At 39.5% G+C, this 18195-nt stretch overlaps 1 protein-coding gene across 3 annotated transcripts in view; it reads right to left on the reverse strand.

Annotated features, from left to right (window-relative positions):
- Positions 1-18195, reverse strand: part of rbm33a (RNA binding motif protein 33a) — a 55241-nt gene that overhangs the window by 35711 nt on the left and 1335 nt on the right. For all 3 annotated transcript variants that reach the window (XM_038297947.1, XM_038297945.1, XM_038297946.1), the window contains exons 2-5: positions 8361-8439; positions 5001-5049; positions 2779-2852; positions 1394-1679 (exon numbers count right to left, since the gene is read on the reverse strand). In XM_038297947.1, coding sequence (XP_038153875.1) covers positions 1394-1679; positions 2779-2852; positions 5001-5049; positions 8361-8439 — 488 coding nt within the window. The remainder of the gene's footprint in view (positions 1-1393; positions 1680-2778; positions 2853-5000; positions 5050-8360; positions 8440-18195) is intronic.

Here is an 18195-nt window from a genome sequence, read left to right on the forward strand (position 1 = left end):
ATAACAGTGGGAGCAAGGCTTCATTACTATTCCTGACAGCATTTGAAATTCAATGAGATGTAAATGTTTGACATGATATACAGAAATGCAGCCACAGATAAAAACACACCTCGCCGCTTCAGTGATGGTGAAAATATCATTGACTGACTCCTCACAAATCACTCCGTTATTGGCTGAACTGTGAGTTCACGACTGCGTGGCAAAGGAGGCAAAACGTTCTAGGATGACAAATCTTTTCTCTCTTTTTTTTCTTCTTTTTATTTCCATAACTTTTCTATTCGGCTTTTGATTCGTTGCAATTTATTATTAGAAATTCAAAATAAACCACTCTGCTGTAGAGGTAAAATCTAACAGAGCTAGTAAAGCGATTCAGAATAACAAATATTAAGTGGTAAATAGGGTCAGATTGCAGGTCACACAACAGTGTTTTTCTGTTGTACCCCATTAACCTGCCAACCGGAACGCACATAAATACAGAGCATAAACACAAACTTGCAGAAAGGCAAACAAATGGACAGGCTGCCCCGAGAGAAGAGAGCATCTTAATCATTTAAACCATTCCACAAAATCCACAATGAATATCGGGGTGAGTAAAATGTCAAGGCCAGGTAGTTTGGTTATCTTGTAAACAGCAAAAACGCATCTATATCCACACATGCCCCAAAAGATTTAAAATAGACAGCCACTTTGGCTAAGAAGGTCAACATCTTATCTTTGTTTTGAAAGGGAAGGTAGGTTAATATATCTCTGTCAGGTGCCAAACACAACTGCAGCACCGTAAATGGAGCATAACAGACATTTGCACATGGATCCAGCCTTATCTTTGATCCTCTTAGCCCAGCCTAAGAGGAAAGGGAAAGGAATAAAAGAGAAACCAACATCAATCATTAAGAAACTGTATGGAGTGTCCTCAGGAAGGTCAATAATCTTTTCACCTTTGTGAGACTTTATCAGATCCAGCTTAAAAAGCCAGAGGGAGCAAAAAAAAGCCTCCCACATTAACCTCCAGCGATTGGCAGCACATCTCCCTGACACAAAGAGGCTTCACGCTGCTCTAAAGATACAGGGCCCAAGGTCACAATGGCAGCCTGATTTGAAGGCGACAGCAGAGCATTACTTCGCCCCAAACAAGCCGTCAACAAAACTTTGTCAGCAAGATGGAGAAATTTGCAGGCAGGAGGCGATAATGATTTTAATCGTCCTCTGCCCAAAACCGCCAACAGATGTCTCCTTCTCCTGAATAGATTTTTTTTCATCTAGACTTCTCCCAAAGCGAGACGTTATCTCCAGGACACAATAGAGGTGGGGAGAAAAAGTGAAAGGGAGAACAGGTGAACGGGAGTATGTGTCCACACCCCTTATGCAGCAGCAATAAGCACATGTGAGAACTTACTTGAAATTCACCATCGATGGGTTCGCCGATTTCAATGTCTAGCACTTCGTACTGGTAGCCATCTTCGCCGCCAGCTGGCTCTCCACTGTAATCGATTTGGTCCATCTCTGTGTTGTGACCCTGGTTGTATTCCTCAGCATAGGCCTCTTCACCGTCCTGATTATAACCCTCCTCCTCTTCATAGCCCTCTGCACCCAGGTTCACGACATCATCTGTGTAGTCTGCTTCCTGCAAGCTGTCTTGCTGGTCATAGGAAGCACCCATGCTGTAGGCTGCATCCTGACCGCTGAGAAAAGAAAAAAATATTAATGAACCCTTAGAGCTGCTGCGACTTGTCATGACAGTTAAGGACCCCAAGTAAAATAACAAGTCTACATCCATGTTTTCAGTTAACACATAATTAGTTATGAAATGAAGTTTTCAAAATGGTTAAAAGCGTTTGTGTTTTTACTCTTCTATTTTAACAGCTCCAGTCTGCCGGTGTTTAGTGAGCACGCTTGGTCTTCATCATTAGTCTAAAACATCCAAGCTTTTATAGTTTCCTAAAGCCTAAGTTTTTTAAGGATATGGTACAATGATAGATTTAAAAAAAATCATGACAGTAGCTCCTGCAAACAGGTAATATTGAAGATACTACAAATATGTAATCTCAGACAGGAACAATATAAATAGGTATTTTTACATTTTTGGACTAATCAGCACTGCACTATGGTTTTATTTCAACCCAAGTTAAGCACATCCATCAAGACACTTTCAATACATGAAAAAACACTTTCATATATTGAAACACATGCATAAATAAAGTTAAGTTGATGAATAAAATTGTTAGTCTTCATTGTTCTATTTTTAGGTAAAGGGTTTAGGCTAAAAGACATTTTTATAAACTTGTTGTAAGACTTTCTACCTGTATTCACTGCAAAAACAATCCAGAAATAAGTAAAAAATGGCTTAAATTAAGTATATTTAGCCTTAATTTGAGCAGGTAAATAAGATGATTTGCCAATGGAATGAGTATTTTCACTCTTAAAATAAGATAGTTAGATAATATTTACTTGAAATAAGACGATAAAATAGTTTTTTCTTATTTTAAAAGGAAATTGTCTTGTTCCATTGGCAAAGTGTCTTACTTACCTCCTCAAATCAAGGAAAAACACACTTATTTTAAGAAAAAATAACTTATTGAGATTTCTATTTTTTGCAGTGTTTTTGTACTTCAATGCAGTTTTGTGTTGAAAAAATAAATTAAAAGCTTATAATATCTAAATGGAAATCAGTTTTAAATTTAAATTAGATAACATATATCAAAGGACGGGCAATAGTTACAACGATCCTGAACTTGAGCAAAAACAGAAAAAGAAAAATGGGAATATATTGCAAAAATGTACCTGACATTCAGGTCTTCATCATCACTTTGAAGAAGGTCATCATTCAACTCCTCATCTGACATTTCGGAGGGATTCTGAAATAAAAGCAAAAGAAAACATTCCAGTGGGACAATTTTTACCTGCGTACATGTTTATTCCTTTTGGTGTGCATCTGTTTGTGTAGAAGGCCTGGGGGCAGGTCACCTCCAACCCCTGAGGATGCTTTATTCCCATGTGGTGAAGGCAATCTGGGCAGGTCAACACTGGGCTTTTTTGTCCACTACATTTCCTCCTGTTTCACATCAACAGTTCCCCCTGCAGAGGAGCCACCTGCTACATGTCCAATCCTCACGACTGTTCTCAACAATAATATTACCTAATGTTCTGGATATTACAATCCTGTTGTAAGCAGAAAATCCCAAACTTCCATTTAAGTTGTTTTAACCCTTTCATGCATAGTGGTCACTACAGTGGACAGTTATTAAATGGTTGTTTTCTCTTAAATGAACATGTTTTAATGTCACATTTGCACATACACTATATTGCCAAAAGTATTTGCTCACCCATCCAAATTATTGGAATCAGGTGTTCCAATCACTTCCATGGCCACAGGTGTATAAATTCAAGCACCTAGGCATGCAGACTGTTTTTACAAACATTTGTGAAAGAATGGGTCGCTCTCAGGAGCTCAGTGAATTCCAGCGTGGAACTGTGATAGGATGCCACCTGTGCAACAAATCCAGTCGTGAAATTTCCTCGCTCCTAAATATTCCACAGTCAACTGTCAGCTGTATTATAAGAAAATGGAAGTGTTTGGGAACGACAGCAACTCAGCCACGAAGTGGTAGGCCACGTAAACTGACGGAGCGGGGTCAGCGGATGCTGACGCGCATAGTGCGAAGAGGTCGCCAACTTTCTGCAGAGTCAATCACTACAGACCTCCAAACTTCATGTGGCCTTCAGATTAGCTCAAGAACAGTGCGCAGAGAGCTTCATGGAATGGGTTTCCATGGTCGAGCAGCTGCATCCAAGCCATACATCACCAAGTGCAATGCAAAGCGTCGGATGCGGTGGTGTAAAGCACGCCGCCACTGGACTCTAGAGCAGTGGAGACGCGTTCTCTGGAGTGACGAATCGCGCTTCTCCATCTGGCAATCTGATGGACGGGTCTGGGTTTGGCGGTTGCCAGGAGAACGGTACTTGTCTGACTGCATTGTGCCAAGTGTAAAGTTTGGTGGAGGGGGGATTATGGTGTGGGGTTGTTTTTCAGGAGCTGGGCTTGGCCCCTTAGTTCCAGTGAAAGGAACTCTGAATGCTTCAGCATACCAAGACATTTTGGACAATTCCATGCTCCCAACTTTGTGGGAACAGTTTGGAGCTGGCCCCTTCCTCTTCCAACATGACTGTGCACCAGTGCACAAAGCAAGGTCCATAAAGACATGGATGACAGAGTCTGGTGTGGATGAACTTGACTGGCCTGCACAGAGTCCTGACCTCAACCCGATAGAACACCTTTGGGATGAATTAGAGCGGAGACTGAGAGCCAGGCCTTCTCGTCCAACATCAGTGTGCGACCTCACAAATGCGCTTCTGGAAGAATGGTCAAAAATTCCCATAAACACACTCCTAAACCTTGTGGACAGCCTTCCCAGAAGAGTTGAAGCTGTTCTAGCTGCAAAGGGTGGACCGACGTCATATTGAACCCTATGGATTAGGAACGGGATGTCACTTAAGCTCATATGTGAGTCAAGGCAGGTGAGCAAATACTTTTGGCAATATAGTGTATGTTACTACAGTGGACGCTAATGTATCATCCTGCCACTTGTCAAACTGCCACCTACTCCTCAGCCTTTGCAAGTGACTTTTTTTTCCTCAAAAAAAACAAAATGGCTGACAGAGGAGCACATGGGTTGTGAGGGAGAGGAATATCTGCTCATTCCTTCTATTCTAGGCGATCCTTGCAGGTAAAAAAAATATGGGGCCATCAAGTAACAATAGTTTTCTTTAAAACAAAACAAAACAAGGTTATATCAGTTGCACAAATGCGCATTGTCCACCCAAGTGGACATGTTACCAACTCCCTAAAGAAAGTATATTTTTAAAAAAAATTTATGAAAATGTTTTTTTCATTCATAAAGAGTAATAAAAACACTTGGTAAAAAAATCATAACATATACTATCGTAATTCATGCATGAAAGGGTTAAAACCGAGCAAAATAAAACTACTGACAATCCAACATTACCTTTTTAGCAGACAGCCAGTCCTCCTCCAACAAATCTTCTTCCAAATCACTGGACAGCAGAAGAAAACAAATGTAGGGTGAACAAACAAACAAATGCATAATGCTAATACAGTGGGTACGGAAAGTTTTCAGACCCCCTTACATTTTTTACTCTTTGTTTCATTGCAGCCATTTGCTAAAATCAAAAACATTTCTTTTAGTTCTCATTAATGTAAATTCAGCACCTTGACAGAAAAAAAACAGAATTTTTTTGCAAATGCATCAAAAAAGAATAACTGAAATATCAAATGGTGATAAGTATTCAGACCCTTTGCTGTGACACTCATATTTAACTTGCATGGTGTCCATTTCTTCTGAACCTGTTGTAGATGGATTGGACTTGATTAGGAAAGGCACACACCTGTCTATATAAAACCTTACAGCTCACAATGCATGTCAGAGCAAACGAAATTCAACAGGTCGAAGAAACTGCCCAAGGCACAGATCTGAAGTTTACAAAATAGTTTCTGCAGCACTCAAGGTTCCTAAGAGCACAGTGGCCTCCATTATCCTTAAATGGAAGAAGTTTAGGATGACCAGAACTCTTCCTAGACCTGGCTTTCCAGGCAAACTGAGCAATTGTGGAAGAGCCTTGGTGAGAGAGGTAAAGAAGAACCCAAAGATCCCTGTGACTGAGCTCCAGAGATGCAGTGGGGAGATGGGAGAAAGTTCCACAAAATTAGCTATCACTGCAGCCCTCCACCAGTCTTGGCTTTATGGCAGAGTGGCCTGACAGAAGCCTCTCCTAAGTGCAAGACATATGAAAGCCAGCATAAAGTTTGACAAAAAACACATGAAGGACTCCCAGACTATGAGAGAGAAGATTCTCTGGTCTGATGAGGCCAAGATTGAACTTTTTGCTTCAATTAATTCTAAGTGGTATGTGTGAAGGAAACCAGGCACTGCTCATTGATTGCCCAATACGAAGTTAACAGTGAAACATGGTGGTGGCAGCATCATGCTATGGAGGTGTTTTTCAGCTACAGGGACTGGTTGCAATTGAAGGAAAGATGAATGTGATCAAGTACAGAGATATCCTGGAAGAAAACCTCTTCCAGAGAGCTCAGAACCTCGGACTGGAGCAAAGGTTCACCTTCCAACAATACAATGACCCCAAGCACACAGCTAATGTAACAAAGGAGTGGCTTGGGAACAACTCTGTGACCATTCTTGACTGGCCCACCCAATTGAGCATTTCTGAAGAGACCTTAAAGGAGAAGTTCGGTTTTTTACACTTTAAGCCCATTTTCTGTAGTGTCCAGGATGAAATCGAATGATCGACACCAAAAGTTTGACAATTGCTCCTGTCTCTGCTTTTTGGCTCATTTAGAATCACCCCCTGGCTGCTTTAGAATGGCTAGCATAGAGCATGTCCGATAATGTCCTTAAAACAACCTTAAACGTTCTTTTTTTAAAATATGCTACTCACCGTGTCGTCAGCGCTGTTCAATGACGTTCCAAAAAAAGTTTCGTGAAGAAAAAACGTTCCTGTAGTGTTTTATTTAGCATTTTGTAAATCCCATTGAGTTCTGTAGGAATAGTCAATATTCCGCTGCCACCGGAAACGGAAATGGGGCCTGTTTACACAGTTGTAGTCTTTTCGCTTCACTCTGTGTACTCCGACGTCGAGGTGCTAACGTCTCTGTTAAACACTTTAAAAAACTCTGAAAATGGAATACGAAAGGTGGATTCTTGATTCTCGACGTCGGAGTACACAGAGTGAAGCGAAAAGACTACAACTGTGTAAACAGGCCCCATTTCCGTTTCCGGTGGCAGCGGAATATTGACTATTCCTACAGAACTCAATGGGATTTACAAAATGCTAAATAAAACACTACAGGAACGTTTTTTCTTCACGAAACTTTTTTTGGAACGTCATTGAACAGCGCTGACGACACGGTGAGTAGCATATTTTAAAAAAAGAACGTTTAAGGTTGTTTTAAGGACATTATCGGACATGCTCTATGCTAGCCATTCTAAAGCAGCCAGGGGTTGATTCTAAATGAGCCAAAAAGCAGAGACAGGAGCAATTGTCAAACTTTTGGTGTCGATCATTCGATTTCATCCTGGACACTACAGAAAATGGGCTTAAAGTGTAAAAAACCGAACTTCTCCTTTAAAAATGGCTGTCCACCAACGCTCAACATCCAACCTGACAGAACAGGAGACGATCTGCAAGGTAGAATTGCAGAGGATCCCCAAATCCAAGTGTGAAAAACTTGTTGCATCATTCCCAAGAAGACTCATGGCTACACTAGCACAAAAGGATGCTTCGACTCAATACTGAGCAAAGGGTCTGAATACTTATGACGATGTGATATTTCAGTTTTTCTTTTTTGATAAATTTGCAAAAAATTCTACATTTTTGTTTTTTCTGTCAAGACAGAATGCTGAGTGTAAATCAATGAGAAATAAAATTTACTTTATTGATTTTAGCAAATGGCTACAATGGCACAAAGGGTGAAAACTTTAAAGGGATCTGAATATTTTCCGTGCCCACTGTAGGGCTGCTTTTAAAATACAATGTTAGCTTTGATGATTTTTGTGTCCCTTGCTGTTTGAAAATGAAAGTTATCCTGTAAAAGTCAAGTGTGTTGATACAGGAGGATCCCAGAGCACTGTAATTAAATGCTAATCTATAACACACAGTTTCTATGTTTACATCTTTAGTTGTTTCCCATTAAATGTAAAAATGACTCCTTTATAAATATCCAAAGAGTTTACAGAACACAAAGACGATAAATTCTGCAGTTTCAATTTTCTCAGGTAAACTAGACTTTAAGAAAGTCCTCTATTACTCTCCCTAAAACCATACCGCACTGTTATTTTGGGTGTGTTCCAGTTGTTTTTTAACTGAAACGCCCCTGAAGGTTTGAAGTCCTACTCCAAAGGTCAGCTGGACTGGTTCATACTCGACTTTGGCTTTCATGATGGCTGCCACTCGCATAACAGCAGTAAAACTTTCCTACTTTGACTTGTTTTTAGCAGCTATTTCTTATTTAACTGACAGTCATACACATACAATTTTTAACTGTTGCATCTGTAAAAACTATCTACCAACTAGCTATCTACTGGAGACCAGGAATTGCTGTTATGCAAATAACTACAAACCATGGATGACGGATAAAGAATGATTGCCATAACTAAAAGACAAACCAAACAACCCAAATTTAATGTCTCAATGTCTCAACTCATCTTTGTACACCTGACACTGAATTCTTAGCAACATTCAACAGCAGCAAATGTCTCATATACATTAAGACTGTTTTTAATCAAACAATAAAACACAGTTTTGTGGATCATTATAATGTAATGTTTTACCTCTCGAGACCATCAGCATCACCCCTTCTTCTGCGGGAACGCTCAGCACCAGGTTTGTCATATTCATCAAAGTTGAAATCTAAGAAAACAAAACAAACAAAAAAGTGTAAATTATAAATAGCATAAATATTACAAAGCAAAAATGAGAATCACCAGAATGGTTCTTTTTTGTTGAGCATTTTATTAGTCTTCGGATCCAGTTATACAAGGTCCCTGTATTTCCGTTCAACCCTGCCGAAAGCGAAGCACTTCCGATATTCCATAAAGAAGTCAACAAGCAAACAGCTGAGGGTTGATACAATTCATCCTGATTAATTGATTACCGTATTTTCACGACTATAAGGCGCACATAAACGTCTTTTTTTCCCTCAAAATGTGCGGTGCGCCCTTTGGTGCGGTGCGCCCTGTGTGTTGTAACTGCGACTTTTGAGACCACCTCATTGAGGAGATGATGAAAGAGTGGCTGAGGGAGGTGAATGTAAAGAGACCAGGTGTTTTTTTTCCACTCATCACCATCGCTGTTAATCTGTGACTCCATGCGTGCCCATCTCACAGCTGATGTGAAAAACATGGTGAAACAAATGCTGTGCTTGCTGTTATTCAACCGCTTGACATCGGTGTGAACCGGACGCAGCAGGTGCAGCAGAAGCAGCGAGTTTACATGCAAAGTCAATGGTTGACGTGCGTATAGGCGCAGCAAAAGGTCCCGCAGCGCGTTTTTAGCAGCAGGCGCAGCGCGTCGGGAGCGTTTAAGCATCTGACGCGCCACGAACGCGCTGCTGCTGCTCGAGATGGAAAAATTGAAGTTTTGCTGCTGGAAGCGCCGCATCAACCAATCAGAGAAGCTGATCTGGGAGCTGACAGCGAGACAGACACATCGCTCTGATGACATATGATATTAAGGCAAATGAAAAGGGCTGGATGGATGAGGAGATGATGAAAGCGTGTCTGAGGCAGGTGTATGTAAGGAGACCAGGTGTTTTTTTCCACGCATCACCATCGCTGTTAATCTGTGACTCAATGCGTGCCCATCTCACAGCCGATGTGAAAAACATGGTGAAACAAATAAACGCTTTGCTCGCCGTTATCCCAGGGGTCTGACAAAGGAACTTCAACCGCTCGACATCGGTGTGAACCGGTCGTTCAAAGTAAGGCTGCGAGCGGCATGGGAGCGATGGATGACAGACGGAGACCACAATTTCACGAAAAGCGGAAGGCAGCGCCGGGCAAGTTACGGCACCGTTTGCGGATGGATTGTAGATGCTTGGACTAACGTGTCTGCTGGCACTGTTGTTCCAGCTTTCGCAAAAGCCAGCATCATTTCCGAGGAGCCGCCCGGCACAGAAAGTGACTCTGACAGGGAAGAAGGGGAAATTGGCATGACTGATTTAGCGCAGCTGTTTAATTTAGAAACAGAGGATGATGACTTTGATGGGTTTGATTAATACTTTGTAATAAATACTTGAATAAAGCACAATCATTCTCAGTTTTGCTCCCGCTCTATTTTTCTACCTGAAAACTTAATTCATCAGCAGCCTCTGGGCCACGTCGCCTCTGGTTTCACCGCGGCGGCTGGCAGGTGTTTTTTCATCTAAATAATCTAAATCTTGTAGCTATATTTGCTGTGATCAGTAGGAATGAAGTAGTTTTAATATGTTTTTAAGTGAGAAAGTCCACCTGAAAACGTCATAATTACAGTCAGTTCATCCAGATTATCATCCTGCCTATACTATTTCTGTCGGAGGCGCTCAGACCCCCACATACCAGCGGTACACCGACAGTAGAAATCCCTTCAACAGCAGCCTCTACGTTGGGTAGCCTCCGGGTTCAACGCGGCGGCTGGCAGGTGTTTTTCATCTAAATAATTGAAACTGCAGGCACCAGGATACCGGTAATAAAAGCGAACATATTCCGTCCGCAGGTTTCAGGATTTTAAGTTAATTTAGGAGTGATCACAGCGCTCTGTCATCTGGATGTGTCTGTCTCACGGCCAGCACCCAGGTTTGATTAATACTTTGTAATAAATACATGAATAAAGCACAGTCATAATCAGTTTTGCTCCCGCTGTATTTTTAAATACGCAGTAGAGGTATTTAAACGTAGTAGAGGACATGTACCTGTATATAAAAAACGCGCCCTATAGTCCGGTGCGTCTTATGTGTGTGTTAAATACAGAAATGGGACACATAACTGAGACTGCGCCTTTTAGTACGGTGCGCCTTATGGTCGTGAAAATACGGTAGTAAAAAAAAAAGAAAATAGCCTACTAATCCAATTGTTAAGTATGGTATACAGTGGGGCTGAACAATTTTTATTCAACCAGTATTGTGATTTTATTTTGATTTTTCATTGCAAAAATCCCATGTATGTAGGTTTTTTCCCCCAGGATCTCATTGTTTTCAGGACCTAGAATGCCTGATGTCCAAATTCCATTAAGAAGGACTTTACGGTTGCTATGGAAAGTGTTTATTTCCACTAGCATGAATGGATCAGCACTCTTGCTGCAACTCTTTCTTTCCTTCTTTGTGGCTGAAAACCCACTTTTAGCCCACTGAGAGCGGTAATGAAGCAGAAACTAGGGCCGGGGCGATACGACCTCAAATCAATATCACGATAAATTGGGCAGTTTTACCTTGATAACGATAAATGCACGATAAATGCTCTGGCTCCTCTTTCAGAAATAAGGGCATATGGAGGAAATGCAACTGATCCATTTATAATTAATTGAATAAATCACATTTACATATTACTTTCAATTAAATAATTATGTCTTATATCCATTCAAGTTTAAACATTCAACATTGTCTAATTGAACAGGAGGAAAATGTTTCCTCACTTCCAGACATTCTTGAGAAAGGTATTTGAGCGTTTTGCCCATCTTTGAACTCAACAGTGTGGTTGTGCTGTAGAAGGTGGAGGTTGGATGTGTTACTTTGGGTATTCATGACAGTGTTAAGACAAACTTTGCATTTCCTGTTATTTTGCTCAACATCTATGGTGTAATTTTGGTGCCACCGAACTGTGCGCAGTGAGAACAATGTGCATCGTTTAAACTTGCACACCTTCACTCAAAACCATTCTGCCGTGCGCTCAACTCTGACAAGTTGCACGCAACTTCTCCCCGCACGCTCAGCTTCATCTCTGCTCTTGCTCGGCTCGCAGGATAAATTTTTGTCATTTGGTTTATAGCTGTGTTAGATGCGTCTTCAGTGAGCTCATCCACTATTCTCTATGTTTACGCTTCTGACAGGATTGGTGGAGTCACGTGATTACACACTGCTGCACTGTCTTAAAGGGGACGGAAATACCAGCCACCAGCACACACAGGCAAAACAGCAGAATTATTTACAGACTTATTTACAAAATTTACAGACATTGGGAAAATTTGCACCGGTTATTGTACTAAATTATGATAACGGTAAAAAACCTTTTTATCGCCCAGCCCTATTAAAAAGTAGGAGAACAGTACTACTGCTAACAGTCAAACTCACGATAAAAGAAACCAAAAAACAAAATAAAAAGGAATTAGGAATAATAGGTAAAGCTAAAAAAAGAACATAGACAAACAGTAACAAAAATAACGTAATAAAACACAAATGCAAGAAACAAAAGCCTTGTGTTAAATCCTGACTGACTAATTACTTAATCTAATTTCAACTATTTTTATTCAACAATTTTTAGTAAAAAATTGCAGGTAATCTAATATAAGCAGATAGTAAGGATTGCTTTAAAATTAAAATGTTCTAGTTAAAAAAAGGCAAATGTAACTTTAAAGAAAGACGTTTCTCCCTTTTAAATAATAGTGAAGTCCTTCCTCTGTAATGAACTATTATCTTTATAATTGATAATCCATAGAAAACACAAAGTCCTGACTTTATAATTATAAACCCAGGAACCTCCTGCTCACAACAAAGGAGCCAAGTAGTCATTTGCACACTTGTCACATCAAGTGCATAAGCAAATGTGCTTATGTTTCCATAGCAACGAGTAGATATGGTACAACAGGGTATCACTAAACAAGCACTTACAAATAATACAATACAAATAATTCAAGGAGCCCTAAAAACGGCTCAAGATCCTCATTTAGCTCTTGAAATGTATTTTTCTACGGTAAAGAAAACATCTTCACTAGACAATTCACAAAGTAAAATTAATGTCACATTTAACTTTTACATTTTAAATATTCAGTCCCCTAAAACACCTCCAGGTTTTGCCTTGGGTTACCATTAAAGCTATGCATTAAAGTGTTGGAGCAAAAAAAGGTTATTCTAGAGTGATCAACCAAGATGCATGTTAAAGGCCAATTAAATAAGAATCTAAGTGTACAGTACCAGAACATGGACTAGAAAAGTTTGGTAACTTACAGTCCTTCATCATTACCAGAACAGTTGATGAACACTACATACTTTTCATCATTGACGGCTTTTCTGTGGACCTACGTCAAGCCTGATGTGCCATATTATTAGAACGTGACGTTTTACACAGGAAAAAATTTTGTTGAAAGCATCAACAATGATAAAGAATATTTACTACTTTGCAATAAACTTAAAGACCACCTCTGCTAATCATTTACTGGTAAACAATAGTAACATGCCCTGTGTATCATCCTTATTCACCTATCCTTCTGTCAGCTTCAGAATTACAGCCACCAACAACAAACTTTTAGGTTAAATGTTTTTAAACCTCCGTACAAATGACATTGAAAGGGATGAGCTGACATCTCTGTCTGAATCAGAGCAAAAGTCCAAAATATTTTACATTCCTTCCTTATCTCGTTTCTAGATTTAAAGCAGTTTCTTTCGTTAGAGGCAGTACATTTATCAGGTAAATATTTCTGTCTGAAAAGTGTTATGTCTGTCTTTGTTTTTACTTTCTTTTATTGCCACCATGACAGTGTTTCCAATTTAGTACACAGCCAGAGCACTGCACTATAGGACATTGCAAACGAATAAACAATTTTAATTTTTGCTCCAAATTCGAGCTATCACAATGGTTTTAAAATAATTAGCTGATTACTTTGTATTTTTTGATGAATTAGTTAATTATTGGATAGCAAAAGGTGCATAACAGGAGATTTCTTTTTTTATATACATAACTTGAATCAAGGGAATCTAAATCTATGCCAATAGAGGAATTCCACATGGAGAGTGATTAAAGACAAAAAAAGCGCTTTCATCTCAATACAAAATATACATTTCTGTGGTCTTGGTTTAATAACTGCTCATTTCCCACCAAACTTATATGTGTCATTAACTGCTATCACTTTATTAATTTGTTCTTGAATTATATAAAGTACTAGTATCAATATGTGGCACAGTAATGTGCCACATATTGATATGTTACATGTGCCACTAGTAAATGCACAGTCATGTCATACAGGTAACAGAAAAAAATATTTAATAGCAGCAATCCAATTTGAGATCAGATTGCATGGAAAAGAATCTATGAATCAAATTTTTTCTTGAAATTTTAATCGACACCCCTCCCTAAAGCTAAGGGTTACCAATTATGGGCATATTTTATCTAAATACCCCACTCTGTTTGAAGGTCCCGATACTCATATACTAAGGGATAATACAACGGAAAATGGCAAATGTATAGGCTGCAGAAATACTTAGTCTCAGTGTTCTAAGATCAGGAATGCAATGAGTGACTTCCTTTACATGTCTTTTTTTTCCTTTACAAGCCTTTTCAAACCTATTTATGATGTGCTATTAATTTCTTTTTTTTCATTTTGAAACACTTGTTTATTGTTGATTTACTGAGAATATCTACTTTAAGATAAAAGTAAGTTATTACTAAAGAATCAATGGTTGGAGTTACATGACCCTCGTATGGCTAACTCCAGTAGCTTGATCTTCCTGACCTTTGGCCTTGGCTAAACCAGCTTGCCACACTCTAGCATCAAAATTGTCCAGGCTTGGCCCATCTAAACAAATTACTTTCCAATGAAGCAAAGTAAATACCATAGAATTGATCACTTTTATCATAAAGTAATTGAATTGCTAAATACAAAAAAAATCTCCAGCCTTAAAAAAGATTAACTGATCAGTCGAGTAATTAAAGCTGGAAATCTAATTTAAATCTCCATCCAATGTATTCATTTAGAGCTACTTTTTCCCTTTTGCTTTACAAAATAAAGCACATCATAAAGTCTGCTGCAGCCAACCTTACAAATCAAAGTCATTAAGACTGATAATTGCCGGTGTTCTGTCAGATAAGCATACCCGGTCAGACCAGCATACCCATAGTTAGAGGTGAGTATTGGCATGAGTGTTGCGATTCGATACATGTCGAGATACTTGGGTCACGATACGATATTATCACGATATTGCAGTATCACTATATACAGGTGCTGGTCATAAAATTAGAATATCATGAAAAAGTAGATTGATTTCAGTAATTCCATTTAAAAAGTGAAACTTGTATATTATATTCATACATTACATACAAACTCATATATTTCAGATGTTTATTTTGTTTAATTTTGATGATTACAAATGACAACAAATGAAAATCTCAAATTCATCATATCAGAAAATTAGAATATTGTGAAAAGGTTCAAAATTGATGGCCCCTGGTGCCACACTCTAATCAGCTAATTAACTCAAACCACCTGCAAAAGCCTTTAAATGGTCTTTCAGTCTAGTTCTATAGGCTACACAATCATGGGGAAGACTGCTGACTTGACAGTTGTCCAAAAGACGACCATCGACACCTTGCACAAGGAGGGTAAGACACAAAAGGTCATCGCTAAAGAGGCTGGCTGTTCACAGAGCTCAGTGTCCAAGCACATTAATAGAGAGGCGAAGGGAAGGAAAAGATGTGGTCGAAAAAAGTGTACAAGCAAGAGAGATAACCGCACCCTGGAGAGGATTGTGAAACAAAACCCATTCAAAAATGTGGGGGAGATTCACAAAGAGTGGACTGCAGCTGGAGTGAGTGCTTCAAGAACCACCACACACAGACGTATGAAAGACATGGGTTTCTGCTGTCGCATTCCTTGTGTCAAGCCACTCTTGAACCACAGACAGCGTCAGAAGCGTCTTGCCTGGGCTAAAGAGAAACAGGACTGGACTGCTGGTGAGTGGTCCAAAGTCATGTTCTCTGATGAAAGTAAATTTTGCATTTCCTTTGGAAATCAAGGTCCCAGAGTCTGGAGGAAAAGAAGAGAGGCACTTCATCCACGTTGCTTGAAGTCCAGTGTAAAGTTTCCACAGTCAGTGATGGTTTGGGGTGCCATGTCATCTGCTGGTGTTGGTCCATTGTGTTTTCTGAGGTCCAGGGTCAACGCAGCCACATACCAGGAAGTTTTAGAGCACTTCATGCTTCCTGCAGCTGACCAACTTTTTGGAGATGCAGATTTCATTTTCCAACAGGACTTGGCACCTGCACACAGTGCCAAAGCTACCAGTACCTGGTTGAAGGACCATGGTATCCCTGTTCTTAATTGGCCAGCAAACTCTCCTGACCTTAACCCCATAGAAAATCTATGGGGTATTGTGAAGAAGAAGATGCAATACACCAGACCCAACAATTCAGAAGAGCAAAAGCCACTATTAGAGCAACCTGGGCTATCATAACACCTGAGCAGTGCCACAGACTGATCGACTCCATGCCACGCCGCATTGCGGCAGTAATACAGGCCAAAGGAGGCCCAACTAAATACTGAGTGCTGTACATGCTCATACTTTTCATGTTCATACTTTTCAGTTGGCCAACATTTCTATAAATCCTTTGTTTTTATTGGTCTTCAGTAATATTCTAATTTTCTGATATGATGAATTTGAGATTTTCATTTGTTGTCATTTGTAATCATCAAAATTAAACAAAATAAACATCTGAAATATATGAGTTTGTATGTAATGTATGAATATAATATACAAGTTTCACTTTTTAAATGGAATTACTGAAATCAATCTACTTTTTCATGATATTCTAATTTTATGACCAGCACCTGTATTGCCATATTTTCCCCAGCTATCAAAATCAAATGATGAGATAAAACAGGAAGTGCTGTATATTTTCATCAGAAAATATTGATTAGGTATTATTATCCATGTTGTTTGGGGTTTGCTTCCACTGTGACTGCCTCAAATACAGATTTGGTGCTGCACGCACAGTTAAAGGGCTCCACAGCGCTTTCTGCCAGAGTGGTGGTGCAGAGGTAGCCCCTTTTCCCATCTATGTTTTATGTAACAATTTTTTTTTTTTAAATCGATACTAAGAAGTGAAAGATCGATATTATATTGAGCAGCCGAATATCACGATATATCGCCAAAATGATTATTTCCACCACCCCATACCCATAGTCAAAACCCGTTTATCCCTTTAGTTTTGTACGAAAAATACACTTTAAACTACCTCAACAGGCGTGTATGCTTTAGTCATGTACAAGAAAATGTATATTTATATTTAATGACTTTTTGGTGTTTTTTGAAGCATATGGCCAACTGACCTTAAAGGGGAACACCTATTTTTTTTTTTTTTTTTTTTACATTTGCCCCTTGATTTTATGTTATTACATCATGTTCCACTACCCAATATCAGTTTTGTGTCACTTGGAGCTTTACCAAAGATATTCGGTTTTTGCAATCCAAGTAACGTGTGCGGATGACGTCATACACATTCTGCTTTGTTTAAAAAATATATAAATATAAAAAATATAACCACGGATGTCTGGGGACAATGATTTGCCTTCATGTTATGAATGTTGGTGCACCATAAAGCATAAATTATAAACAGTTTAGTTTGTGTCTTCAACTCGTTGCCCATAGGAAGACTAAGAAGCCGTTACTTGAATATTACAAAACCGAATATCTTCGGAACAGCTCCAAATGACACAAAACTAATATGGGTGAGTAGAACATGATGTAATAACGTAAAATGAAGGGCCCAATGTAAAAAAAAACGGTGTTCCTCTTTAAAGGAATAGTACACCCAAAACATGATTAGCCTTCATTTTCTACTCACCCCCATGCTGAACAACACTCTGGAGTACTTTTTTGATATCTCAAATGCTTCTGGAGATCTGGGAGGCTTCTTGCCGTCTGCTGACATTCAAATAATGGAGGTCTATGGCGCCTGAGGCAGAAAGGTCCATAAAAGTCCACAAAAAACGTGTCAATATTCCTCCATACTGCTCGTCCAATGTATTGCAAGTGTCCTGAATGGGTAGCGTCCATAATTTACTCGAAACGAAGTCATTTAGAATGTTTTTAGAGCATAAACAGTAGTGTATAGGATTTCCTAAAAGCGCGTTCACGAGTCTACGGAAACTGCGGCAGACCAAACCAGACGAAAGTGCGCATTCAGCGTTTGCTCTGCCAATAATGCAAGCGTAGAAGAAGAAATGTGCTGTTTACCTGTGCAAAGAAAGAAACAACGAAAGAAAAATATCTGAGGACTTCAGTGTTGAGGAAGAGCATGAGTTCTTTGCCGAGCTGAATGTGCACTTTCATCTGGTTTGGTCTGCCGCGGTTTCCGTAGACTCGTGAACGCGCTTTTAGGAAATCCTATACACTACTGTTTATGCTCTAAAAACATTCTAAATGACTTCGTTTCGAGTAAATTATGGACGCTACCCACTCAGGACACTTGGAATACATTGGACGAGCAGTATGGAGGAATATTGACACGTTTTTTGTGGACTTTTATGGACCTTTCTGCCTCGGGCACCATAGACCTCCATTATTTGAATGTCAGCAGACAGCAAGAAGCCTCCCAGATCTCCAGATGCATTTGAGATATCAAAAAAGTACTCCAGAGTGTTGTTCAGCATGGGGGTGAGTAGAAAATGAAGGCTAATCATGTTTTGGGTGTACTATTCCTTTAA

Source organism: Cyprinodon tularosa, unplaced genomic scaffold (assembly GCF_016077235.1).
Source record: "Cyprinodon tularosa strain WSP-4 unplaced genomic scaffold, ASM1607723v1 ctg4, whole genome shotgun sequence".
In the NCBI taxonomy this organism is placed as follows: Eukaryota; Metazoa; Chordata; class Actinopteri; order Cyprinodontiformes; family Cyprinodontidae; genus Cyprinodon; species Cyprinodon tularosa.